At 52.4% G+C, this 27,450-nt stretch overlaps 1 protein-coding gene across 1 annotated transcript; it reads right to left on the bottom strand.

Annotated features, from left to right (window-relative positions):
• Nucleotides 1-542: 542 nt before the first annotated feature.
• LOC140596763 (small G protein signaling modulator 1-like) lies at nucleotides 543-27,046 on the bottom strand. The gene is made up of 6 exons (XM_072745251.1): nucleotides 26,949-27,046; nucleotides 26,801-26,844; nucleotides 5,721-5,796; nucleotides 5,079-5,138; nucleotides 2,520-2,682; nucleotides 543-682 (listed from the first exon to the last, which is right to left on the bottom strand). The coding sequence occupies exons 1-6, from the start codon at nucleotides 26,965-26,967 to the stop codon at nucleotides 679-681; spliced, it is 366 nt and encodes a 121-aa protein (XP_072601352.1). The 5' UTR covers nucleotides 26,968-27,046; the 3' UTR covers nucleotides 543-678.
• Nucleotides 27,047-27,450: the final 404 nt, after the last annotated feature.

Here is a 27,450-nt window from a genome sequence, read left to right as displayed (position 1 = left end):
ATGGATGGATAAATGCTTGCCAAGAGGGCTCATACTACAAAACATTTACACCAAGTTGATCTGAGCTAGAAAAAAAAAATGTAAGAAAGTATCATTATAAATTTCCAAAATGCTGTGGACTCACTATCTTCCCTTCTCACCTCTTCTCCAGAATGGCAGCGATCCCTGTCCCACTTACCAAATGAGAGGAGAGACACAGAGAAGCTAAATGACTCCTCTAGGGCCATGGTTAGTAAGAAGACAGTAGGCTTAATTCATGGGAGAAGAAAGATGCCTAAGATTGCAGGATCCTACACCCCACTCCTAATCTGGAGATCCGGCGTTGCCAGTAAGCACCTGAATTGTCCCAAGGTCCTAAACTAGGCTAATTCGGAGACGAACATCCAGATGGCCTTCATGTAATTTCTTCCAAGTCAAGTGCATATCAAGGGGGAGAAACGAAAGGTGCTTTGTGCAACAGGGCGCAATTTCCAAGAAGGCCAGCAGGTGGCGGCAGAGCACACCCAGGCGTCTGGTCTTTCTGGCTCACCTGCTGTTTTCCACCAGGTAATGCACAATTTTGTCCAGCACCTTCTCAAACAAGGCAGTGCGGATCCACAGGTGCTTGATGGCTAGTGGGGACAGGTTGGGCAGCTTCGGCAGCTTCCGCACATTCTCCTGGAGGCCCTGGATCTGATTTCACCTTCAAGACCAGTAAAGAAGAAGGATGAATATTCACAAAAGAGGAAATCCAACAGGACCAATATGCAAACAGCAACCTCTCAAGGAAATGAAGGGAATGGCAACCAAAACAACAAAAGAGCCCTTATTGCTCCTGGCAAGTGGGCAAAGAGTTGGAGGAATCATAATACCCAACAAGCATGAAGATGCAGGGAAATACACTTTCATACACTGTTGATGGGTAAGCCGGATTCTCATAGTGATTCCCTTCCCTTCCCTTCCTTTCCCTTTCCCTTCCCTTCCCTTCCCAGCCCAGGACTTCAGTCACACAGAGGCACCTTGGAGAGCTGTGGGCCCAGCATCTCAAAATTCATGAGAGCCTCACATGGGAAAACCCTTCCCTACCCTACCCTACCCTACCCTACCCTATCCTTCCATCCCCCTCCCTTCCCTTCCCTTCCCCCTCCCTTCCCTTCCCCTCCCCCTCCCTTCCCTTCCCTTCTCTCTCTCTTCTCTTCTCTTCTCTTCTCTTCTCTTCTCTTCTCTTCTCTCTCTCTCTCTCTCTCTCTCTCTTCCCTCCCCCTCTCTCCCCTCTCCCTGTCATGGATAAGTGGTTGCATGAATGAAGGAATGGCTCTCCCTTACCAACTGGCATGGGTATCTCTAATTCCTCCATTAGAAAGTCACTCCCAATATCATGGAAGGCCGATGGACATCCACCCCTTTAAGAAGTTCTCAGCAAACACCTGGAAATTTAGCAGATGGACTGGAAGACACCTGAAAACCAAGTGGCTGAGGAGTCACTTGGGATTCCTAATGGGAGTTGGCAATGTAAAATCCACAGCCCTGCCCATCACACAGTTCTGGCCAGCAGCTCTGGGCTGGTATGGCCTGAAAGGCAAGGCAAGGGCCATTGCCCATCCAGTGAAGTGGAAGGAACACCCATGGCAGAGAAGGCAAACATGGCATGCGTGCTTCTTTCTCCTGTCTCGTGCCATCTAATCAATCTGAGCATTCTTTCCTGTGAAACCCAAGAGTAGCTCTAGAATCTTTCACAACAAGGTCCTTTGGGCAGCCTCTAGCAACAACTGGAGCTGAAACCTATTTGGCATCCCTGACCAGGCTCCAGATCAAGGCTTTGGCTGAACAATTAGGACTCTGGCGAGGCTCTGGTGGAAGGTGCTCAGGTACACATACTCAGGCCATGAGCCTCCCCCAGCAAACATAATCAGCTCTTAAGACATGTGAGTGAAGTCAAGGCTCCCCTTCAATGGTGGCCTCAATGTGACACCTGGTCCATGCAGACAGAGACCATACTGCTTTGATTAAACTTTGGTCTTCCTGCATTCAGAATGGGGTCTGGCTCCCAAAAGCCACTTTATGCATTCAACAATCGTGTCTTGAACATTTCTAGGCACTGTCCAGGCACTGGGATGGGGAGTAACAGATGTTAGTTGCCTGTTCCCAGGAGTTCAGAGTTAAGCGGGGAAGATAGACAAGAATCAAGGAAACAAATGAAAGAGTAATTAGAGGTGGTGATAACCACAGGGAAGTAAGTAAATAGAGTGATCTAAAAGAAAAATTGGGTGAGGGTTGGAATTTATCCTTAACTGGGGCAAAGCCTGAGATGACAAGAAACTAGCCACAGAAAATGAAGTATGGGAACCGGGTGGTGGGTAGAACATGTGCAAAGGCCCTGGGGTAGGAAACAATCTGGCAGGTTTGGGGAGCAGAAAGGAAACCGGAGAGAGGAACTGGCAGGAGGCATGGGTTCTTGCAGAGCTCAGGGAGGAACGTGGAGTCAGGGGGACTGTCCTCTGCAGGGCGTGCCCTGCCCATACCCCATGCTCCATACTCACGTGCTCTCAATCAGCTGCTCCAGGTCCTGCACCTTGTGGCTCAGCTCCTCGGCCGGCGGGAAGTTCTTGCCCACTTTCATGAAGAGAGCTGCAATCTCGTTGTAGCACAGAAAGCCAGCCGCCCGCCGCCGCAGCCCATGCAGGACGCAGGCCTCCACAGCCGCTGTAGGGACATGACAGTCAGTAGGCCCTGCCCTGCCCACACTCCCATGCACCCAGCCCAGGACTTCAGTCACACAGAGGTGCCTTGGAGAGCTGCAGGCCCAGCATCTCAGAATTCATGAGAGCCTCACATGGGAAAACCGCATATGCCTCTCTCCCTTCCACTCCCTCGAAAGGGAGCAAGACAGCTGAGGAGTTAACCTATGCTCGCTGCCCAAGGTCAGACTATCTGCCCACATCCTTTCCCAGACACTAAGCAGTCGTGTGACCTCCAGCAACTACTTCCCCTCCTTGTGTCTCAGTTTCTTCATCTGAGAAGTGGGGAGAGCATGAATGTGCATCTTAAAAGGTTGCTGTTAGAATGAGGTGGAAAAAATGCATGGAAAGCACTTCACACAGAGCCCAGTACACAGTAAGCGCTTTAGGAACATTAGCTATTGCTCCTGCCAGGGAGAGAGGAGGGACCAGACCACAGGACTGTTGAGCTTTGTCTGGGCTCAAGATAAAAGTGACATAAACGTCACTACTGTGATTCTAGTAACAGCTAGCGTTACAGATCTCATTCTCCCTCTGCCACAGCCAAGGAAGAAAGGACAACCATCCCCATTTTTCAGATGTGAAAACTGAGGCTCTAAGAAGCAAACGGAATTGCCCAGGGCCACCTGGAAAAAAGTGACCAAGTTGGGATTCAAAACTGGGCCTGAGGGGGATCCCTGGGTGGCTCAGTGGTTTCGCGCATGCCTTTGGCCCAGGGCACGATCCTGGAGTCCTGGGGTCAAGTCCCGCATCGGGCTCCCGGCATAGAGCCTGCTTCTCCCTCTGCCTGTGTCTCTGCCTCTCTCTCTCTCTCTATGTCTATCATAAACAAATAAAAATAAATCTTTAAAAAAAAAAAACCAGACCTGAGCCCATGGTGTGCTCACAACACCTGTGTCTCCATGAAGGATTTGAAGAGAGGCTTCACTCATCATTTCCCGTGTCTATGTCTGCCCTGGGTGGTAGTCTGGGCTCTACCTCTAACTTGCTGTGTGACCTCAAGCAAATCACTTTCCATTTCTGGGACTTAGTGTTCCCTGCTGGGAGACAGTCCCTGTGGAGGCCACTCTGATGACCCCAATCTTATTTCTGGTACTTTCAGCAGGCCTCTATTAGTGTTTTCCTACCTTCTATCTCACACAGTGAGACCAGTGTGTAGTTTTAGCTTACTCAATCCTGGTGGAAAAAGCCCACGAAGTGAGTGTGCTAGTCGCCGTCACTCCAAAGAAGGAGAACGCCAACAGTCCAAGGGTTAAGAGCCCGGCCAAGGTCATGTTGTGTGCAAGGACAAATACTGAGAAGTTCTGGTTTAATTTCTTGTCTTGGGTTGTTGTTGTTGTTGTTAGCAATTACTTGGCTTTTATTTTTTTAATTAATTTTTTAAAATAGGCTCCACATCCACCATGGAGCTTGAGCTCATAACCCTGAGATCAAGAGTTGTGGGCTCTACCAACTGTGCCAGCCAGGTGCCCCAGTAATTGCTTGGCTTTGAATGAATGTCCACTTATTGCCTAATTTGCTTATGGGCTTAAAATAGTCTGGATAAGCATCTATTAAACACCTTCATTTTTGCTTACACACACAACACTTTTCATCCATTTATACTTCAAGAAGTTAAGTAACTATCCAGGTATTGGCAGCTTGGTTGACTCTTTCTGACAATGAATCCTAAGGAACGGTGGATCAGAGACCCCTCAGGGAGACCCTGTAGGCCTTACTCAGTGCCATCACATTTCTTCCCTCATCCCAAACTGTGGCTGGAGTAGAGGATTATCGTGATTTTTATCACTTTCTATTCCTCTAAGTCTTTAATGGGTAGGTATCGTAGCACATTTTGAAATGGGCATGCCGATTATTTTCTTTGCAAATAAAGATGTCCGGGAGAAAAAAATATAGGTAAATACATTCCCATATTTACATTTGTGTGTATGTGTCCTTTCATATACATACACGTTCATGTAATTATGTGCATACAGACTCCTCTATATATACATAAATATGCAAGTATATAAATATACATATATATGTAGCTTAAACAGATCTCACTTCAAAAAACATAAAATTTTGCCAAGGTCACCCAACACACAAGTGGCAGAGAAGGGATGTGAACCCAGGTCGGCCTGGCTGCAAAGGGCCCAAACTGACGTCAGCAGGCTCCCAGGTCATGACGTGTGTTCCCACAGGTGGTACGCCCAGCCATCTGGATGAAGCCGAGGGCCCAGTCAGGTCTCCTCGCTCGGGCCTCTCTATGAGACCAAGGCCACGAGAGGGGGATTACAGCACGTCCTTCACCCCAACACATGCCAGTCATGAAATAATAAAGGTTTTTAGGGAGAAAGAAACTCCCCCACTTATACGTACACACTGATACGTAGAAACAGAATCCTGACTCCGGGGACACGCAAAACCTGCGTCTGTAGCCTGTAGCCGAGGTGGAAGTATAGTAAGAACCTGGCAGCATGGTTATTTCTGGAGCCTTGCAAGCAAAGCTGATTCAAGGAGAGACGTCTGAGTCATGCTCTGAGCCCTGGGCCTGCCTCCTGCGCTGAGCCAGCTGGACATGATCCCTCAGGACGGTGTGATGGTTCCTCACTCCCTGAATTTTTAAAGCCCATCCATCCCCTCCCATTATTTAGCAACAGCCATAGGCAGGGCGGGGGAAGGGGCACGGAGCCATTCCTCAGATGGAGCCATTCCTCAGATGCGAGACCCACATCACTAGGGGTGTGGGTTGGTGGCTGTGAACTGAGAGGGGAAAGCAGGCCCTCCGGCATCAACAGTGATTAACCCTTCGTAGGTTGCACGGGGGCCATTCTTAATGTCTTCTGGAGACATTGTTGTATTTCCAAATTCCCTAATGGGGCCCCTTGGAAATCTGAAAATAACGTTGGAGTTACAAAGCAAAAAAGCAGTTAAGAACCCTTGCTTGCACAAAGATGCCACTCCCCCAGGTCAGCCCACAGAGAAAGAAGCCACTTTCAAGGCCACAGGCCACGGGCTCACCACAGAAGGAGATGATGTGGCTGCTGTCCTCGTGGACAAACTTCCGTGTGACGGCCTCCTCCATGATCTGCTTCACCTGGAAGGCAGAGGCAGCTGGACGGGAGACCCAAATGCGACCCGGGTGTGGTCACCCCAAAGGGCTGTGTCGCTCCTCCTGGGCTTCTCAGGCCGTCCACAGTGTTTTGATAACTGCTTTCCTTTCATACCCTCCTCACCCCGTCTTCTGTTAAGTCTGAGGCCTGTGGCCTAGAAGAGCTCCACACTTCACATTCTCCTGAAGCATTTTTTCGGGTGCTTGCTCTGCACTTTTCAGATGTCACACGAAATGTCATCTCCCTCCTTGACCCCATTATCTGAGACAGCCCTCCCCGTGACTCCATCCATTCCTCGTTACAGTTCCTTCAGGGTACTTACACTATTCCTGTCCTGTTTCTTTGCGTACCGTCTCCCTCCTCTGGGATATAAATGCTCTGAGGGCAGGGCCTCATCTGCCTCAGAGCCTGCAAACTGTGGCCTCCCTGATGTTAGGGGCTGAACTGTATCCCTGCCCCCCACTCATACGCTGAAACCTTAACCCCGAGTACCTTAGGATGTCATCTATTTGTGGACAAGGTCTTCAAGAGCTAATTATGTTAAAATGAGGTCATTAGGGTGGGCGCTCACCTGGTAGGACTGGTGTCCTTATAAAAGGAAGTCTGAGCACAGAGCACTACAGAGGGAAGAGTCCGCCATCCTGGGAGAAGAGGGCCATGTACGAGAACACCCAGAACAGAGCTTTCCCTCACAGACGTCGGAAGGAGTCAATTCTGCCAACACCATGATACTGGACTTCCAGCCTCCAGAAGTGTGAGAACGTAAATATCTGGCATTCAGGTCCCCCCGGGTGTGGTAGCTTGTCATGGCAGCCGGGGCAGACGGACACACCCACCGTCAGCATCCTCACCATCACGCTCCACGTCCTCATCCCCCCAGCGGAGCACTTCTCTGCCAGAGGAGGAATGAGTGAACGAGTGAATGAGTTCTAGGCTTACCTGTATTAACTCACTGTACCCTCTCCTCAGCCCTGTGCGGGGTGGGCCTATTTTTATGAGAATGAAGATCAGAGAGCCTAAGCAGCCAGCCCAAGGTCACACAGTGTACAGGAGGCAGGAGCAGAAACCCAGGCTCTTGATGCTACTCTAGAAGCTTCAGCCAATGGCATGTCTCTGAAAATAATAATGCTGCTCTAGCTTACACACACTTGCACAGCACTGTGGTAAGCACACATGGTATTATGGAGTCACATGCTGAAGCCCTATTCTCCCCCTCCTGGTGTGATGGTATTTGGAGGTGGGGCCTCGGGGGGGGGGGGGGCGGTAATCAGGGTTACACAAAGTCCTGAAGGCAAGGGCCTCAGGATGGGCCTAGTGTCCTTAAAAGAAGAGGAAGAAATCAGAGCAAAGTGAGACGGTGGTTGCCTGCAAGCCAGGAAGAGAACCCTCACCGGGAGCTGAATCTGCTAGCACCTTGACCTCGGACTTCTCAGCTGGCAAACTGCAAGAAATAAAGGTCTGTTTAGGCCACTCTATCTGTGGTGTTCTGCTACGCCAGTCTGAGCAGAGGCACCCGGCCAGCCCCACATAATCCCCACAGCATGGTTCCCAGGTGGCCCCTACCACCCACTTCATTCACAAGAAAATTATGAAATGCAGAGGTATCGGTTACTACCTAGCCAAGGTCAGAACATCCAAGGTCATCCTGCTGAGGTTTCTACGCTGGGCAATCTGACTCCAAGGGGAGCCTCTGCCCACTCCACTCCACTCCAGAAACAGGGGTCAGATGCACTTACTGGGGTCACCGCCCTCCGTGACACAACAGAGGAAACAACCCCTTCCTCTTACTCTCCCTCTCTCCAGAAGGCCGGGAGGACCCCCTAACCACTGTCTGTGGTTCATAGCAACACTGGTGCTCTTATTTCCCAGCTCAGCTCAAGCCGGGGTGGAGTCTGGGGGCTTCGGCCTCTCTCTGCTACATGATGGCCTGGCCCAGCAAAACTAAGATTCAGAAGTCCGCTGTTGGCAAAAACCATGGGCAGAGTTCTTGGGAGGGGGGGGTTCCTGTGTGCTTGAGGGAGAGCAAAAGGGCTTTCCAGGTTGGGGCACGGAGTCCAGGGAAGGCTACTGGCCCCTCCTTGGCCCCTTGGACAAGAGCTGATCACATGGTAGGTATCACAGTGTGCCCCACAGAACCCTTCAGGACTGGAGGCTGCTTAGGGGGGTGCTGGAGAACCCTTAGAGGGGTTGCCAGTCCCTTAGAGGACAGGGGACTACTTCAGCCACAGGGAGAGCCTGCCCCAAGGTCTCACTGCTTCCCAGGGTGGCCCTCACCCAGAGACTGGAGCAGGCGGGCCCTGAAGATTTGGCATCCTCGCCCCAGCTTGGGACAGCTTTGAAGGGCCACAAAGCTCCCTGGGAACTCGCCGTGGCGCTTCCATGAAAGCCCCGTGGCCCATCTTCTCCTTTGGCCCTCTCCTGCTTGCTTCACTCTGCTCCCCGGGTGTCAATCCCAAAGGCATACCCAAATAAGCCTGCATGCTGACCTCCATCTCCACAATGGCCTCCACTCAGGTACCGCCAAGCCAAAGCATGCACACATGTGAGCAACAGTCAACAGGGAGACGTCGTCGTAAACAGTTCAAATGCTCATGAATGCAGTTCGGCAGGAGGCCCTCGCACTGAGGGCACAGAGCAGCAGGGATGGAGTCAAACAGTCCTGCCCAGGACGACCTTTCACTCCAATGAGCCAAAAGGTAGGACAAGCTAAGACAGGCACAGGGCAAATGTGACATTGCCCAGCAGGGCCAGCAGCACCAGCACCAGGTGGGACCTGGTAGAGACACAAATGCTTGGCCTCCGACCCATGGAATCAGCAACTCCAGGATGTTTATCAAGCTCTCCAAGGAAATCGCACGCAAGCTCAGATGGCAGCAGGAGGTGCGAGAGGATAGAAAACAGGAAGCTGTCCCAAAATCCTTAGGAAGAGATTCAGCAGTCACGGCTCCTGTCTGGGACCTTCCCCACACAGCCAGCCCCTTCTGGCCACCTCTCCTGGGCCCCATGTCAGACCAGGGGAGGTAACAGTTGCGGCTTCCTCACTATTACCACCACAGGGTGCTGCATCCTTGGCGCACCCCACCCTGCCTTGGTCAGTAGTGCCTTTATTAAATTCACCTTACTGTACTCCCTTTGGGGGAATCCTCTGTTTCCTATCGTTACCCAGACTGGACACACGCGCTGTCTCAAGTCCAAACTCTGCAGAGTGGAGAAGGTTGTCCGTTTATCGCTGTGGACTCTGAAACTCAGGAAGGGCAATCCCCAGGGAAGGCTGGCTCCAGGACTCTTGTCCTGGGGATGGATCTGGGGTGGGGTGGGTGGTGGAGGTGCAAATGCAGCACCCGTGGGTAGTGGGTAGTGCTCAGCCTGGGGAGGGGCCCTGACAAGTGAGGTGCCCCCCACTTCTGCTGGCTCCCAGCTGTGGGCTAGAACCCGTCTCCAGAAGTTAGTAACAGGCTGCCAGCCTGAGGCCAGAAGAGGAAATTAAAAAGGCAGCGGGGTGGGGCGGAAGTCTCCCTGGGAAGGACCCTGAGAGCCTCCCAGGAGAGAGCAAGGGCTGCAGGAAGAGGCTGTGACCCACACCCTCGAGGGCGGGCCCCATCCCCAGGGAACTGGCCAGACCTGTGGGGGTGAGGGAGAGGGCCACAGAAGGCCTCTGAAATTCAGTTCAACCACCTTTCCCTTCTCAGGCGCCAGGCATGAGCTTGGACTCAGTCGGCTGTGAAAGCTGACAGATGTGAGGGACCTCGGGGTGGTCTGGGCATGGTGGCAGTGGCAGGTGGCCTCCCGGCCCCTCCCCAGCCTCTGTGATTTCTCTAATCTTCAGCCCTGGGATCATGTGTGATTCAGGCAGCACAGAGGCAGTGGCTGTGGTCGCTGGGACTCGAGGCCCACAGACCTCCATCTGCATCCCGGCTCAACCCCTCGTGTCCAGGGCGACGGTTAAATGGGCTGCTGTTTGCAAAAGGGCAGGCCTGGCTAGGACATAGTAGAAGTTTCATGATGCTAAAGCTTGCTGCCATTTTTTATTTTTTGAGCACTCACTGTGTTCCTGGAACTGTATATAGCGTGACAACCCAAATGAAGTGGATTACTGAATTATTCCCTTTTCCCAGATGGGGAAACTGAGGCAGGGAGCTGTTCGATAACCACCCCAGGTCATGCAGAGGAGGCACGATCAGACCCAGGGCCTTTATTCTAACAAATACTTTGTCTCATAGCAGAAGTTGGAGGCCATTTTGAACAAAATGCTTTTGTTATTGCCCAGCTTAGAGTGAGAGAGTATGTTTACTGAGCACCTACTATGTGCCGGGGTCTCTGTACAGAATACCTTGTTTAATCCTCACAGGAACATCATCATCCCCATTTTAAAGCTGCATAAACTGAGGTTCACAAGAGTTTATGCAATTTGCCCTAAGGTTACAAAACCAGGAAAGGGCATGGTCAGGACCTCTTGAACTTAGGTCTCACAGTCAGCAATGCCTCCAGCCCTGCCCAGAAAGGGGTCAGGCCCTCTAAAATCCCAAAGTGCTGAGAAACCTATGAGAAAGGGATTCCTAGGTCTCGCCCAACATGGAGACCAAAGAAGCACTAACTGCAAGTCAGGAGTCCTGAGTCACCCGGACCGGACTCTGCCACCCATGTCCTGTGGGGGCCTCTTCAGGGCAGGGAGACCTCAAAGGTCACAGTGGTCAGGAAGCTTTCATCCCTGTCTAGCACCCATTCTAAGGAGTCCTCCAACATCTGCTTGCATTCCCCCAGTGATGGGGAGCTCACTTCCTTCAGAACCAGCTTGTTAGCTCTAACGACAGGATGTTAGGAGGCAGTGGAGAGGCTAGGAGCCAGAATGTGGAGTCACTGACCTGACATCGAATCCTTGACCACTCATGATGCTGGACAAGCTTCCTCACTTGTCAAATAGGGTGGATGATCATAGTGTCCCTGCCTCATTGGGTAACGGGAGCCTTGCAAGAGCCCTGTGGAGACAGTGCCTGGCACATGGTAGGAATTCTACAAACAGGAGCCAGTCTTAGAGGATAGGGACTGCCTAGTTCAGGGCCGGCCCACAGTAGATATTCATGAGTGTGAGCTATGGGGCCCTTCAGCTCGATGCACTTACCCCAGCTTCCCATCCAGGGGCTATTTAGGACCTCACTGGCCTCTGGGGCAGTGGCCTGGCCCCACCCCTGCTCGTGGGATCTCAGACCATCAACCCCTGTCAGCCCCACCCTGCAAATTCAGGAACCAGCCCCGCCCTCCCACCCTCCACCTGCAAATATTTCAATAGCACACAGGAGAAGTAATCAATCTCAGGAGGAAGGCAGGCAGGGAAACCGAGGCCAATCCGAAAAGCAGGAAGACGGGACTCGTGGGGGCTCCCCGGCCTGCCGTGCCTTCTCCCCACCCCATTCCTGCCACCTGCCCACTGATACCCAGATAGCCTCACGCGGCCCACCTGGAACCCTGCTAGGTTCCAGATCAACTCACTACTCCCGGCTGCCTCTCCACACAGTGCCGTGCTCACCGCTTTTATGCCTGGATCGGAATAATACAGCCCAGCGTGCAAGGCTCCCATAAGGATTATGGAAAGTATCAGCAGAGGGCCTCTAACAGGACCCAGCATAATACAGCTGGCATCCTATAAAGGGAGGCACCTTAGTAAAGCCAGTAAGAATAGGAGATCAGGAGTCACCAGGCTCAGGTCAAATTCCAATTCTGCCATTGGCTGGATGACCTCAGGCCTCAGTTTCCTTATCTGTGAAATGGAGATGATATACCACCTGTCAGGGCTGCTATGTGCAGATTTCATGAAAAAAGCATGCACAGCGCTCAGAATGGGAGCAGGAGCTCAGAACCACACAGTGTAAAAGCTTCATGCATGTCACTCTCTACCCCCTTCTGCTGCTGTATACTTTTGCTTAGAATTTATCACGGCCTGACTTTCACTATACACCTGCACGCTTATGTGTGTACTGTCCATCTCTAGGACAGCGCTGGGCAAACAGGAGGTGCTCAATCTATGTTGGGTGATCGATCACTCTGATTATATTAGTAACACACGCCAGCAGCTCATGCTCATCAGGTTTGGTTCCAGTGTCTTTAAGGCCCTCTGGCACCTGATCTCATTTGCTCTGTGTTCAAGGCCAGGGTGGGCAAACGTTTTCTGTGAAGGGTCAGAGAGCAAACACTTCAGGTTTTACAGCAGGACCGCCAGATAAAAACACAGGCTGCCCAGTGAAATCTAAACTTCAAATACATATGGAATTTCTTTTAGTCTAAGTATGTACCAGATACTGTGCAGGCTTATACTAAAAGATTCTCTGGTTTTTCTGAAATTCAAATTTCAGCAGGCGATCTGAATTTTTATTTGCTAAATCTGTCAAACCTATTTTCAGGCCACATACCGTCTATGTCCCATCCTTTCTCGTTTTCACACCCCTTTTTAGGATGTAAAAACCATTCTTGGCTTAAGGGCAGTGCACACACAGGCTGGATTTGGCCACAGGGACCCCTGGCATAAAGCACCCAGCACTGTGCCTGTGGCTCACATTAGGCCAAAATAAAAACCAGCCGAGCTGCCACCTGCTCCTCCAAGTCCTGCTGCCTTGGTGCTGGCTCAGAGCACAGCTCACCCCAGCTGGGGTCCCGGGTGGTTGGCGCCCGGCAGTGCAGCTGGGTGAGTAATGCTGAGCCAGCAGGAGCTAATGAGATGGAGGCCCCCTGCCTCTCCCGGCCGCGAGAAACTCACAGTGGAAAGGCCGGTTCATTTAGGGTGTCTGGACCGCCTTCAGGGTGACTTTTAAAAATAGCTCGCAGCATCTGGGCAAAGTGAGGAGGAGAGGGGAATGAGCAGAGGTCAGCTCTGCCTCCCGGGTGGGCCTCCTGGATGCTGAGGGCGAGATGCACATGCCCTAGCAGGCCAGCATGTCCAGCCCCGCCTCGGACCGCGGGCCCTCAGACCCAGCCGTGGGTGTGCCTTTGCCCACATATGCCTTCTGCCAAGGGTCCCTCCCGACATGCTGCAGCTAGCTAAGTGCAACTCAGGCTTCAGCCCAGGTGTCACCTCCTTCTGGGAGCCTTCCTGGACTCTCCATACCCAAGCAGGGATAAATGTACCTCTTCCATGTTCTGCCAACACCTGCCTTCCCAGCACTTCCCTTCACAAGAACCACAGCTGTCCCTCATTCACTTAACATTTATGGAGCACCTCCTAGGAGTTTGGTACAAGATGACGAGCAGATAGAATCCCTGCCCTTGTGGACATGGCAGTCTACAGAGACAGATACTAACCAAGTACAACAAATGGGTACATGACAACAAAAAAGTAGGCCAGTTCCCTGCAGCAAAAGAATTTAGTTCTTGGAGAATAACAAAGGAACTTGAGCTGATGAGGTAGGTCTAGCGGTCAGGGAGGGCTTCCTGGAGGAGGTGATGCTCAAGATCTAAGGTACAAACAGAACTGAACTCTCTGGTTTCTCCAACTCTAAACCAGAGGAGGAAAATGCTGCCCCTGCAATTGCCCCCCCCCCCCCCCCCCAGCCACCCTAGAGCTCAAAGGAAGGAACAGATGGAAGGACAATGTGGCAGGGAAAGGCACGACATGGAAATAGCTGGCGGCTTTTTATTTTTTAATTTCTTATGGGGGAGGGGGCGCACAGGAGGTGAGTTGGGAAGGCCTGGAACAGGGCTGCGAGCTGTGACTGCTTCTACCATGGGGCCCTACCTTCCTTTCCTGCCACATCCTGTCCCCTCCCCGCCCCTTCCCACGCCCAGCTCGGTCACTTGTGCCATTCCTTCTGTAGGATTCCCACCCCTGCCTTTGCTTTGTGCTTTGTGCAGTCCCCTGCACCTGATATCCTCACCCACTCCGACCTCCATCTCCAGCTCTGGCAAAACCACTGCATCTTCTGGGACTCACTAAGGTGTCCTCTGCCCTCCTTCCCGAGCCACCCCCACCCCCCACCCCCTAGGCAAAGTTGATGGGACCTCCTCCACTTCCAAGCTCCAATGGTCAGCTATGAGCACTGGGCTCTAGAGTCAAACTTCCAGAATTCAAACCCCAGCTCTTGCACAGAATCTTGGGCAAATCTTTCCCATCAGTAAAATGGGTATCTGTATTTGCCTCACAGGCATAAGATAATACATCAAAAGCATTTAACACAGTGGTAGCCGCACAGTAAGTGCTTTACACACTTATTTATGAGGTGTTCGCTGAGCCTGGCACCATGCTTGGGGCATTATTTTATTGAATCCTCAGGGTAATTAGGTGAGATGGGTGTGGGTGCATATTTTTACAGATGAGGAAACTGAGTCTTGGTGAGGTCAAATACTTGCCCAAGAGCACATGGCTTTTTTTGTTTGTTTGTTTTGTTTTGTTTTTTTTTGCACATGGCTTTTTTTTTTTAAGTTTATTTTTTTATTTTATTTTTTAAAGATTTTATTTTATTTATTCATAGAGACAGAGAGAGAGAGAGAGAGTGAGGCAGAGACACAGGCAGAGGGAGAAGCAGGCACCACACAGAGAGCCTGATGTGGGACTCGATCCCGGGTCTCCAGGATCATGCCCTGGGCTGCAGGCGGCGCTAAACCGCTGCGCCACCGGGGCTACCCGTGCACATGGCTTTTGAGTGGCAGAGTGGGGACTCGAACCCACGACCATCTGCCCTGCACTGAGCCTGGCACACAGTAGGTTCATTTATTCATTCAATACGTACTGGTGCATCCCACAAGCTACGTGGGTGCTTCACATCCATGAGCCCCAAAGATTCATAACAAGCATGCCATGTGGGTGCCATTGCTACTACTCTATTTTCCCAATGAGGCAGCTGAGCTAGGAGGGATGGAGACCATCTGGTCCGTGAAGAGGCTGGGATCTGAATCATCTCCAGCTTCGGAGTCCCAGGTGGCCAACTCCCTGCTCCTGAAGTCCTGGCCCTGCAACACCAGCCAGGTCCACCTCTGCCCTGCCAAACCTTTTCACCACTGACCTCCCCAGGTGTGCCCAATACCACCCAGCTCCCTCTCCCCTCTGCACATAGGTCTCCAATGGAGAATCATGGTAGCAAGAGGGAAACCTTCAACCTGAAACACGTATTACTGAAACCAAAGAATCTGAAAAGGCTACATGCTGTCCAAATGCAGCTGCAGGACATTCTGGAAAGAGCAACACCATGGAGACGGCAAAAAGATCAGTGGTTGCCAGGGGTTGGGGGCAGAAAGGGATGAACAGCAGAGCGCAGAGGATTTTTAGGGCAGATAAAGAGATGTATAGGAAATCTCAGTACTTTCTGTTCAGTTTCATTGTGAACCTAAACGTGCTATAAAAAATAAAGTCTATTATTAAAAAAGAAGAAAGTAAAAAAGGAAATATCTTGTCTGTGCTCTGCTGCTACTGTAGGATGTCAGCAGGGATCCCAACGCTCCGGCACATAGGCAAAGGGCCTCCTTCCAGATGGGTTCCTCCCTGCCCTCAGCCCATCGCAGCCTGCACAGGGCTGGGGCCTTCTCAGAGAAGGGGTCTGAAGGCGTCTGGCACACAGCGAGAGCCCAGTAGCCGCTGGTGAACGGATCAAAGCTTCCTCTCCTGGACTCTTGCTCTCTCTCATACACGGTTCCAGAACAGCCCTGCCCCACCCTCCCACCCACACACTTCCACCCTGCCCTCCACATCCACACAGATGGATAATGAAAGCAGAGACACAGGACGGTCCTTCTGCAGCCCCATCTGTGCCTGTGGGAGAGAGCGGGGGGGCGGGGACATAGGTGATGAAGCCATGGCACCTGGATCTTCAGAGTCCTAGTGCTAGCAAAGTCTTCCCTCTTAGCACCTGCCCTAAACATGGCTGTGGGCCTTACAAGGGAAGCAAAAGCCTGTTTCTCAGTGGGCTGCTGCTAGGACAGCCCCAGTTAACCCTTTTCTGGGATGCTATAAATAGGCACCACGCATCGTTCCCTCAGAGTATAGGGACTGGCCAACCTGCCCTGACCTGGAAGCAGGGCGTTCTGGGCGCTGAGATTGGGTTTCCCTCACACAGGTGCCCTGCACAGGTGCTCAGACACCCCCTGACGAGAAGGTCACGCAAGGGCCTGGTTCTGGGGCATTCACCTGGGGGCATTTTGGCAAAAAGGTCCCCCCAGCTACACCTCCCGCACACAGCCACTCAGGGAGATGATGGAACTGTGAAGACAGTCAATCCCCCGCCCCTCCATTCCCGGAGAAAACAGCCTGCGTGTCTCACATTCCCAGCCCACGCCCTGGAGACCGGCCAGCCCTCTCCTGGGTGCTCTGCTGCTGTGTGAGGCGGCTCCCCTGGCAACACGCCCCACTTCCTCAGACCCACGGGCCTTGTGGATCAGGAAGGCACGCACAGACGCTGGAGCGGCCTCAATTCTCTCTGGGGGTCTGGGCAGCTACAGGAGATAAGAACACGAATTCCAGATGGTTGCTTCAAACAGCACAGGGTGAGCCAGAAAACACATTAGCCACCTCTAGCCTACACTGGGAGGAAAAGCAGCCAAGCATCACATCCAAGGGCTGGGTGAGTACCCTGGCTCTGCTCCCTCACCAGCTGTGTGGCCTTGGGTAAGTCACTTCACTTCCTTCGTGCTTCAATTTACTCCCCTCTATAAAAAGGGATAATAAATAGGACCTACCCCTCTGAGCTGTTTTAAGACTGAAATATGTTCATGGATGTAGAGCACTTAGCACAATGTCTAGGACACAACAGAACTTTCTGGAAAATGCTCTGTGCCTAAAATGTCCAAAACGGGATCCCTAGCCACATGCGGCTACTTGAAACTTGGGACAACTGAGCAACAGGATTTTTTTATTTGAGTTTTACTTCCTTTAAATATAAACATGTAACACTAGTGGCTCCAATTGGATGGTGCAGGTCTGGAACACAGTAGGTGCCCGGTAAATGCTAATTATGATTGTTGTTAGGGGTGGTTGTTTTTGGAGGGCTCACTGGGTTACAAACTAGGGAGCATTTCATTTCTGAGCAAGCCGAGATCGGGGAAACTGTATTCATCTTCAAATTCCAGCATCTTGCTGAGCGGTTCTGAACCGCATTTGGGTTTTGGGGTTGTGGACCTCAGAGACGTACTGAGGATACTCTCTCCCTACAACAAGTACAAAGTGTCTGCATAACTTCAGGGTTGCCCAGGCCCCTAGATCCCACAGACACCTAGCACCCAGGAGGTCACTTCCGCACCGCGGGGCTGAGCTCCAGATGCTGGGGCCCTCACCCTGCCCAGGCAGGCATCTGTGTCTTGTCTGCCTAGTTCGTTCCCATGTCCCTGCCTGGTCATGTCACCTGGACTTCCTCTGGGTCCCCTCCCTCCCTCTCACTGGGCTGACCCCACAGCATCCCTCCAGCTTGACAGATCTAAGCAATGAGTCCCAGAGTGATTGGCGCAAAAGCCATATGTGACTGGGGCGGAGGTCCAATGAAACCTAATCCTGAATCTTCCAGGAGAACCACAGCAGGGGGGTTGGGGGGGGAAGGCGAAGCTCTCTGTCTGCTGATGCCAAGCTGGCAGGTTGTAACCTGAGAGCTGGGCAACATTCTCCCTCCCCACAGAGACCAGCAAAGCAGAAAGCTAGCACAGAGAAAATCAGTGCAGAGACCAGAAAACACAGAGGGTCCTGATGACATCATTGGAACCCCTGGATAGAGCTGTACCTGAAGCTGGCCTCACTCCAAACTTCCCAAACCCCTGAAACCACAACGTCGATTTCTTAAGGCTCTCTTTCCCTCTTGGCTTGATCTTCATATATTTATTCGTTGTTCGAGCTGGCTTTGTTAGCAAGTTATCGTCCAAATTGAAATGGGTGGAGCCGGCTAAAATACCGTGCCGTGTTACTTCTCAGTTGTGTGACCTTGGTCCAGTTTCTTAACCTCCCTGAGCTTCAGTTTCTCTCATCAGTAAAGAAGAGTTGCTATTTGTACCTGCTCTATAGGAAGCTCACTTTGTGCACTAAATGAGATCAAACAAAGCAAATTAGAGCAGCATTTAATAAATGGTGGTTGTAAAGATGTCTAGTTCTCAAAAAGAAGGAAAGAAATGCATGATAGTTGCTATAATTCTAACTAATTAGACGTAATTTACTAAATAATAAAAATTAAAGGAGAATCTAGTCAAGGTCCCAGGTATCATCAAGTCTCAAGTCTTGAGGCTTCCATCCTCTGATTTTTAAGTAGGAGACTCACTGCCAAAGGAACGGTTATTGTCCTTTACAAAACTGAGTTCTTTCAAGTTTGTCCAATGAAAAAGCACAAAAATCTATTTATTTCTTGTCTTCCTCTACTACTCAAGGAAAAGTATACTGCCTCCCCCTGGCCTTCAGCACTTAGCTGCTCATCCAGGGCCTCGCGGTGGCTAAGTGACAAGACCCGCAAGCTCACTAGGGCGTCAGAATTTCTTCAGCTGAGGGATTATTGCCAGGAGGACAATGAATAAGCAGACCCAGAGGGAAGATCCAACTGCCCACCTCAGGATGTTGAGGCAGCCAGGCAAGACTCAGCCTTCCCCACCCCCGCTCAAGGGCTCGTTCCTTTGGACCCCAACAAATACCCTCTTCCCAGTCTGCGGCACTGCTCCTGTGGCAGCAGCACCCCCAGCCTGGGGCTTACCCAAAGAGAGCAAGATCCTACACTGAGAACATCTACAAGTTCATGTGACTGACCAGACAGGGCAGCACAATGTCCTTCTGCGACTGATTTCTATCTTGCTCTTAAATGGGTAAGCCAAGCACTCTGCCTGGTCCCTTCATAAATACTGGTGAATACCTGGCAGTGATAGCATCGCAGCAGTGCTGCGCGGTACAGGATACCCTCGCCACCTGATGCACGAGGACACCAAAGCTGGAAAGGTCCAAGCATCCACTAAATGGCAGGACTCAAACTTGGAACACAAGGCTGTCCGATTCCAAAGCCTGGACCTTTTGCCAACTCCACGTGCTCAGAGGAGCTCATCACCATATGTGATAGGTCATTGGTTTCAGCTCCGGAGTGATGCGGAGCCCGGTTCCAGAGCCAGAATCCAAGCTGTACCACTGACACTGTCGGTGACCTTTGGTGACTTATTTGCCATTCCCGTGTGTCGCTATCCTTACCTTTAAGGGACAGTGTTTTATCCACTTTGTGTGGCTTCATAACAATTAAATGAGGCCATCACCATAAGATGCTCAGTAAATACTGTTTAAGAAATAAAAAAATCTTTACCCTGTTAGAATGCCTTTAGTTGAGCCTTTGCTTTTCCTGACCAGAACGAAGATTCCCAGATGGTCTTATCAGTGACCGAGTTTTAATAGGTCTTAAATACAGACTTGGCAAATTCCTTGTTGAGAAAATGCGAGAGACCTGGCTCTCGGGGAGGGATGCTGGCCAAATCTGATGGTTTGAGGTTCTTAGAATCCTGGAGCTGTCCAACTGCATCCACTTGGAAAGCAGAATGGCATAGGCAGAAGGAAACTGCAGGCGGCCACAGGTGGTTAGGGGCAGCGCTGGGACAAGGACTTTGGTGTCCTCACTTCCCATCCTGGGGTCTGCAGCCAGCAAGTGGGGTGTCCCACTGGGGTGCACAAATGCCCTTTCCTACCTGCCGAACAGCAACAAATGCTACACTACCATTTCCCGGAGCCCTTCATGAGGTTACTGCAGGGAAGACCCAGCCAGACCGCACAGGAGACATAACCCAGCCGGAAAGCTAGGCCCCACCTGCCACCCTCCTCACATCAAACCAGGATGCTGAAGCCCAGGCCCTGCGCTAGCAGAAGCTCCCGGAAGCCGCATTGCCAGAGACCTGAAAAAAGCATCAAAACACACCGCACGGATGTGGCTGCATTATTCACGAGGAGAATTTCTGCCAGCTTAAGCCTGAAAACACGACACACGTGAACTGATCTGAGTCAACCCTATAAGCATCAGAGAACCCCAAAATATCCACACCCAGTATTCCTGCATCTACTTGACTGGCAAGTATTTCTGGAACCCCTATTTGGCCAGTGGGGGAGTGGGGCAGAGTAAGGCGCTGTGGTTTCTAGCCTAAGAATTGAAAGCTCAGAAGAGAACAGCGAAGTTTCTTCTCTTGCCTAAAGACTCTGTGCCCCCGATTTGTGCCCTGCATTTATTGCTCGGCTGTGGCCAGAGCAGTCCGCAACGTGGATGAATTCATGCTTCTCCCCTTGTTCAAAATTCTCCCACGGGTCCCGTCTCATTTCCGGGGGGGCCACAAGACCCTGCAGGAATGGCCTCCTGCTCCCTCTCTGACCTGTCTCCTCCTCCCTTCTGTTCACTCCACTCCAGGCTCCTTGACCTCTTTGCTATTCATCGTTCCTGACTCAGGGCCTTTGTCTATGCTGTTCCCTCTGGCAGGAACACCTTTCCTGCAGAGGTCAGCAGGGTTCCCTCCTTCCCTTTAGGTCTCTGCTCAAATGTCATAGTATCAGAGGCCATGCCTGACCACCTCCTCTGGAAAGCACTGCCCATTCCGCTCCACTCACTTTCTTTTTCTTTTCGTTCTTTTCTTTTAAGATTTCTATTTATTTATTCAGGAGAGACACACAGAGAGAGGCAGAGACATAGGCAGGGGGAGAAGCAGGCTCCCTGCGGGAAGCCTGATACAGGACTTGATCCCAGAACCCGCAATCACGATCTGAGCCAAAGGCAGATGCTCAAACACTGAGCTACCCAGATACTCTCCACCCACTTTCTAGCTTTATTTTCCTCACAGCATTTGTGACTTCTAATACAGGCATACTTTGCTTTCTTGTACTTTCAGACACTACTTTTGTTTTTCTTTTCTTTTTTTCTTTTTACAAATTGAAGGTTTGTGGCCATCTTGCATCAAGCAAGTCTGTATTAGCACCATTTTCCCAATAGCATTTGCTCACTTCCTGATTCTGTGTCACACTTTGGTAATTCTAACAATATTTCAAAACTTCTCATTATTATTATGTTTGTCATAGTGATCTGTGATCAGTGATTATGAAAACTCATGATGGTCAGCATTTTTTTTAGCAGTAAAATGGTTTTTTTTGGAAGCCTTCACCTCCCACTCCCCTTAAAACATGTATACAATATGTACAATAAAATAAAGATAAAATTAATATAATTGTAATATGTGACATAACACAGCATTTCTAGATTAAGATGATTATATTATTAAAGATATAATAATAATTATATTATTTTCTTTAGACATAATTCTTTCGCATACTTAATAGACTACATTATAGTGTAAACACAACTTTTACATGCACTGGGAAACCAAAAAATTCCTTTGACTTGACTTATCACAATATTTGCTTTCTTCTGGTGGCTTGGAACTGAACCCACGATATCTCCAAGGGGTGCCTGCATATATTTATTGTTTATCTATCTGTCCCCCAACTAGATCCTATGCTTCATGAGAGCATGTGAGCAGGGATGCCGCTTTGCACCTTTTCTACAGTTCCTAGAGCTGCACCTGGTACATAGTTGATGTTCAATAAATATTCCTGGAAGAAAGGAGGCAGCAAAAAACGTCAGGAATGGAAGGAGGGAGAGGAGGTGGGATAGAGAGGAAGGAAAGAAGAAAGGAAGGAAAGGAAGGAAGGAGGCAGGAAAGAAAGGAGGAAGCTTTCTTCTAAGAAGTGGCAAAAAGCTCCATCTTGGACCCTGTTACCAGCTGATACTTTCTGAAGTCCAAGTCCAAACAAGACCCTCCTTGCTCATAAATTTTCTACAGCTCCCTGCTGTCTAATGGAGCAAAGCCCCGAGCAGGGTGCATCTAGCGGGCCTTTGCTGCCCCATCTCTTCCCCTACATACACCTGACCTCAAGCCATGTCTCCAGGGACTCTGCTGGACCTCTGTGAGGCCACCCTTCAGAGCTGACAAAGCAGGATTTGAATCCTGGCTTCTCCACAGACTGGCTGTGTGACCTTAAAGTGAGCTGCTTAACCCCTCTGTGCCTCCAGCTCCTCCTTTATGGAGCGAAGGAGACAAGTACCCTCCCTCCTTGGGCCGTCATGAAGAAGTGAAGGAGTTTTCCAGCACAGAGGTTTCTCCGTCTCAACCACAGTGCCAGTCTGGGCTGACACTTCTTGGTGGGGGTGGGGGTGGGGAGGGGGGCTGTCCTCTGCATCGCAGGAGGTTGAGCAGCATCTCTGGACTCTACCCACTAGATGTCAGTCACACCCTCGTTTTTGACGAGAAATGGCTCCAGACATTACCAAATGTCCCCTGGGCTAGGGCTGCCAGATTTAGCACTAGGCACTTTACTTCTGTTTATCTGGAATTCGAATTTAACTCGATGACCTATACGTTGTCCAGCAACCTCACCTGGGGGGCAAAACTGTTGCCCCTCTTTTATTGAGAAGAAGTAGATCCAAGTGGAAGCACCACAGGGCTCTCAGTAGAAACATCAGTTGATTCTCTCACTTCCTCCAATCTTCTTAGGATGTGAAACCCTCCTCCACCATCCCGTCACACCCCTACCCTGTCCCAAGGCTGGAAGGCACAGCTCCCCAAACGCGCCCAGCTCAGCCGCTGTGGCAAGGGCTCCCCATGGCAGCTCTCATACCAGCTCCAGTTTGCAGAGGTCCACAAGAGCCTCCTCTCCAGCACTGGCCTCATCCCCCTGCCTCCTTCCCCCGGGGGTCTGTCCTCCTGCCCTCAAGCACCTGCTTTTGTCTCTTCCAATTAAGAGGCCTCCCAGGCCTAGCCCAAGGCAAGAAAACAAGGCAGTTAGTCACTTGGCTTCCGTTATCAACCTGGCTCAAGTGGCTGGCTCCTTTAATGGCAGTCGTCATGGCAACAAGAAGCCAGTCCTGGCAGCTGCCACTCTGGGAACCAAAACAAAATTAAGGGTTGGAGGCTGGGAGGAGAAAGGAGGGGAGGGCAAAGCGAGCCAGGGTGGAGCCAGAATAGAGCTGATTGGGTTTAACTGCAGGAAATCTCACCCAGGCCACCCTATCTCCTGGGCGACACTGGGGAGACAGAAAAAATAAGATGCCTGCCCAGAGGCAGCTCAGGCTAATGTGGTGGGTGTTTTCACATCGCTTATCCTGACAAGTGATCTTCATCCTCACTGGGAATAAACTGAAACTCAAACCCTTGTGAAGATACAGACACATGCCCCACTAAGGCTGTGCAATTACAAGCCATCAAGTTTAGCTCCGCCCTCTTCCTCCACCTAGCTCCTGTCCTCCCCATCCTTTTTCCCTGTGCTTTTAGGATAGGACCTCCTGCTCTGCCCCTCTGCATTTGGCACCATGCTCCTTCCTCTCTGTCCTCCAGCCACTTCAGAGTCCTCTCATCACTCAAGTTCACCGTGCTCCCTCCAGCCACAAAGTCTTTGTATATGCAGTTCCCTCTGCCAGGAATGGTTCCCCTCTGTCTTCCCACCTCCTGCCTTCATCTTAAAGGTGTGCTCATCCTTCACGTATCTTCTTAACATCACTTCCTCCAGGGCGCCTTCCTGGGCCACCTTAACCTTGTTGTATGTTCTTGTGGTGCCGAGTACCTCTCCTTCATACCTTGGTGCAAAGGCTATCATAATCCTCTGAATTACACTCAGAATGTCTATCAGGATCTGTGTACCAAAATGGGAATGTCAGCCCTATGAGGGCAGGACTTCTCTTATTCACTGCTGCATCCGCAGAGCCCAGTCCTGTGTCTGGCACACAGACACCCTTCAGTAAATAAACATGTCAGAATTTGAACCCAGCTCTGGGTGAGCCCAATGCTCCTTCTTGACCTGCTTCATGGTTCTGAGTCCTACTGGCTCCCAGAGTCAGCACAGGACAGAGCTTCCAGCCCCATAGCCGCTGCTGGCTTTTCTGGCTTCTGTGGCTCAGCCCAAGCTTGCAAACCTTGTCGAAAGAAACTGACTGTTAAGCCACCCTTTCCAGGAAGAATGACGGGAGGTACCTTTGGATGAGGCTGTGACAGGCAGGGATGTGACTTCTCTGAACCCAAAAGATGAAGAGAAGGAAGAGCAGACTTGACTCCCAGATTTCTAGGCAAAGAGTTTGCCTCCACCATTCCATTGAAGACTGGCTCTCTGATACTGGGACAAGATGCTCTCCCAAGAGGTGGGCAGAGGAAGGCAAGGAGAGAGGAGGTCTGCTTTGGTGGGGCATGGACTCATCGCCACGCCCTTAGGGGCACCCATGCTGAACAAGGGGTTCATAGAAGACTTGAACTTGTCTTCCCTTGACTGCTTCTGTGCCCTTGAGAAATCACTTATCCCGTCTGGGCCATTTTTCACCTCTGTAAGATGGAAATCATTCCATCCACAGCTGAGACTGTGGTGCCGTGGAGACACGGATGAGCACGTTTAGGATATAGAGGTAAGAGCCTGGCTCTGATGTCAGACAGATCTGGGGGGTTAAGTCCCCGGCTTTGCACCTTCTTGGCTGTGTTCTCTTGAGCAATCCACACCTCGTCTCCAGGCTTGGTTTCCTTGTCCATGAAATGGGGGCAGCCTCAGTCACCTCATAAAGTCACCGTGTACACAGGATATGGCACAGAATAGTACCCACTCTATGGAAACTCTGATTACTGAAATGATGTGCCCTGAGAAATGCAGAATTTAGAATCAGCCACCAACTTGTGGCTATAAACCTGCCTTCTGACTGCAGATCCAGGGTCAAGGACCTTTGCCCAAACTTGCGAGGTTCTGTCCCTGACCCCTTCAGGCACCAAGCAGGATGCCAAGGGGTCCCTCTGATCAAGTGATGGCCTCAGCCTTAGGCCAGGCAGAAAGCTCATTCTAAGCCCCAAACTCGGCTGCTCCCAGGACAGAGGATGCAAGCTGACAACTCTGGTCACTGGAGGCAACGTGTCCTCCACAGCTTGCCGATATTCCAAACTAGACTGACATGGGTAGGACCTCCAGGAGCATTGCACCAATGCCTCTTTCTCCAGCTGTGGAAACTGAGTCCTTGAGAGAGGAAAGGACTTGTCCAGGGCACCAAGGGAGCTCCTGGCAGAACCAGGCCAGAGGCCCAGCTGAAGCCCTGCCCAGAAGCAGATACCGAGAGGCACTGCCCTCCCTGACGCCTTGCTCCCAGGCTCTTCTACCTGTAGACCCCTTCCATTGAACCAGCAAGCCATTTCCTGAGAAACAGCCATTCCAGGGATGCCTGGGTGGCTCAGTGGCTGAGTGTCTGCCTTTGGCTCAGGGCTTGATCCCGGGGTCCTGGGATCGAGTCCTGCGTCAGGCTCTGCACAGGGAGCCTGCTTCTCCCTCTGCCTGTGCCTCTGCTTCTCTCTGTGTGTCTCTCATGAATAATAACTAAACGCTTCAAAAGAAAAGAAAACACAGCCATTCCATGTGACAATCTCCGGGGAGTACAAATTACATCTAGGTTTAAACAATGAACAAAGAGACTACAGGCTTTTAACCTGAAGGCTTTTGAGAGAGTTTCTATAAGACACCCTCCACCAACTCAGTCATCAGAAAATTGCAGGTGTGCAGGTTTTGTTGGAAAGATGGTCTATCTAGATAGAGCTTTCTTCAGGTCCCACAATGCCTCTAAGAGGGCCAAACTGAAAAGTTCTGGGCCTTTCTGAGGAACTCCACATCCCTCATTACGGATCCTTATTCAGAAATGCCAGAATATACAACTAGCTCTAGAGCTGATTCTTTGAACAACACGAGACATGCCACACAGAGACCTACGCACAACATGCGCCCATGCTTTCTGAGGAGGGAGGGGCAGCCACAGGTCCCCTCTTCCAGGCTGTCTTTGATGGCTGACTGCCACCATGCAGGGAGGGGCTTCTGGGTGCTCAGTGCTGACACCAGGCTGACACCCTCCTCGTGTGTGCACACGCATGCGTACACACACACACACACACACACACGCAATCAGGCCAGCCCCAAGGTCTACAGCCATCTGTGATCTCGGGCTGAGGACTCAAGGTACAGAGGTGATGCCGCTCAACAGCGATCGGGTCCCAGGTGAGGGATGTGAGGCAGCATAAGGAGGGCAGCACACACACATACAGTCACACATACCTGGTCGCAGCCTCACTCACGCACGCAGAGACTTACGCATCACACGGTCACACACCATACTCACAAAAACAGATCCACACACAGACACATGTACACGCAATACGGAGACACACTTGGTTACCTCCAGGCAGATGCACAGACAGCCTCAGACACACACTCACAGCACATGTCGGCGCCCACACAGGAGTGAGCGTGCTCCACACACAGTCCGGGCATCTACATGCTTCCCAGGAACCCACCACTGCAGGTTCGCCCCTCTCCGGGAAGTCGAGGGCTATTCGCTAAAGGCTAGACTGGGCTCCCAGCTGGCCCCAAGGAGAGTGAAGGGGGCGGAGGGGCAGGTGAACCCTGCCTGATTCGCACCCTACTGCGTGTCGGGGGTGGGGGGGTGGGCAGGGGTGGGCAGGGGTGGGCGAGGGGAACTCGCCTGCCAAGACGCCCTGGCACAGGCCCACAGATGGTGCAACCCAATGACCAGGGACTTTCGGGGAGGGAGTCCCCAAGCTCCTGGGGGCGGCTCTAAGGACTGAGACTTGTGGGGAAGGGGAGATGGGGGGTGTTACCCAAAGTGAACCGTTCCCTTTTCCCGAAGTCTGGTCCTCCTTCTGCAGCCCTACCCAGCCCCTCACCTCCCAGTAAGTCCAGTCAGCCCCCAGGTGCTTGCCTCCCCTTAATGAGACCCACCCACCTGCTCCTCCACAAGAGGGGGTCCTACCCAGACACGCCCGGGTGTGCCCCATCGGGGGCGGCCCTCCCGCTGCGTCCGCCCCTACACACAGCAGCCAAGCATCGACCCCGTACCTGAGGCCCCCACCCCCAACTCACCCGCCTCCAGTCCTACCAGGTGAGCCCCACAGCTCAGGTGGCCGCCCCGCTGCCACGGGCCCCCACCCCTTTGGAGACCCTTCCCCCGGGGGAGCTCCGGCGGCTCCCTCCGCAGGGTCGCGCCCCCGGCCACCCCACCCCCCGGCACCTACCTCCTTCTTGACAGTGCGCAGCAGCCTCTGCCGCGTGTCCGCCTCTGTGGGACGAGACGGGGGGACGGCGGGTCAGCCGAGCGCTGGGGGCGGGGGCACGGGCCGCCCTCCCGCCGCCCCCGCGCCCCGCGCCCGCTCACCCGCTTACCCGCGGGGCCCGAGGCCATGGCCGCGCGCGCTGCGTTCCCGACCGGGCGGCGGCGGCGGCGGCGGCGGCGGCGGCGGCGCTCGCTCGCGGGCTCGGCTGCAGCAGCCGCGGCGGGGCGGGGCCGAGGGCCCGGTGACGTCAGGGCCCCCCGCGCGGCCGCCCCGCCCCGCCCCGCCCCGCCCCGCCCCGCCCCTCCCGAGCCGCCGCCGCGCGGCCGGGCGCCCAGCGGGAGGGTCCTCCGGGCCGCGCGCACGCCCCAGGCCTCGCCCGGCCCCGCCCCGCCCCCGCGGGCAGCCCCGCCCACCACGCGCGGCGCCGCAGTCCCACCCCCTGCGGGGCGGGGCGGGGCGGGGCGGGGCGGGGCGGGGCGGGGCGGGGCTGCGTCCCTTCCTGGACGTCCGCTCGGTGCCAGGCTGGAGGCGGCCGCGGGAGCCGGTGGGACTGTTCCTGACGCTCTCTGGGCCTCAGTGTTCTCATCTCTAAAATGGACAGAATATGGGAC

The sequence above is a fragment of the Vulpes vulpes genome, unplaced genomic scaffold, assembly GCF_048418805.1.
Source record: "Vulpes vulpes isolate BD-2025 unplaced genomic scaffold, VulVul3 u000000630, whole genome shotgun sequence".
NCBI lineage: Eukaryota > Metazoa > Chordata > Mammalia > Carnivora > Canidae > Vulpes > Vulpes vulpes.
The sequence above is the reverse complement of the archived record's forward strand: the minus strand, read 5'-3'. Positions and strand labels throughout refer to the sequence as shown.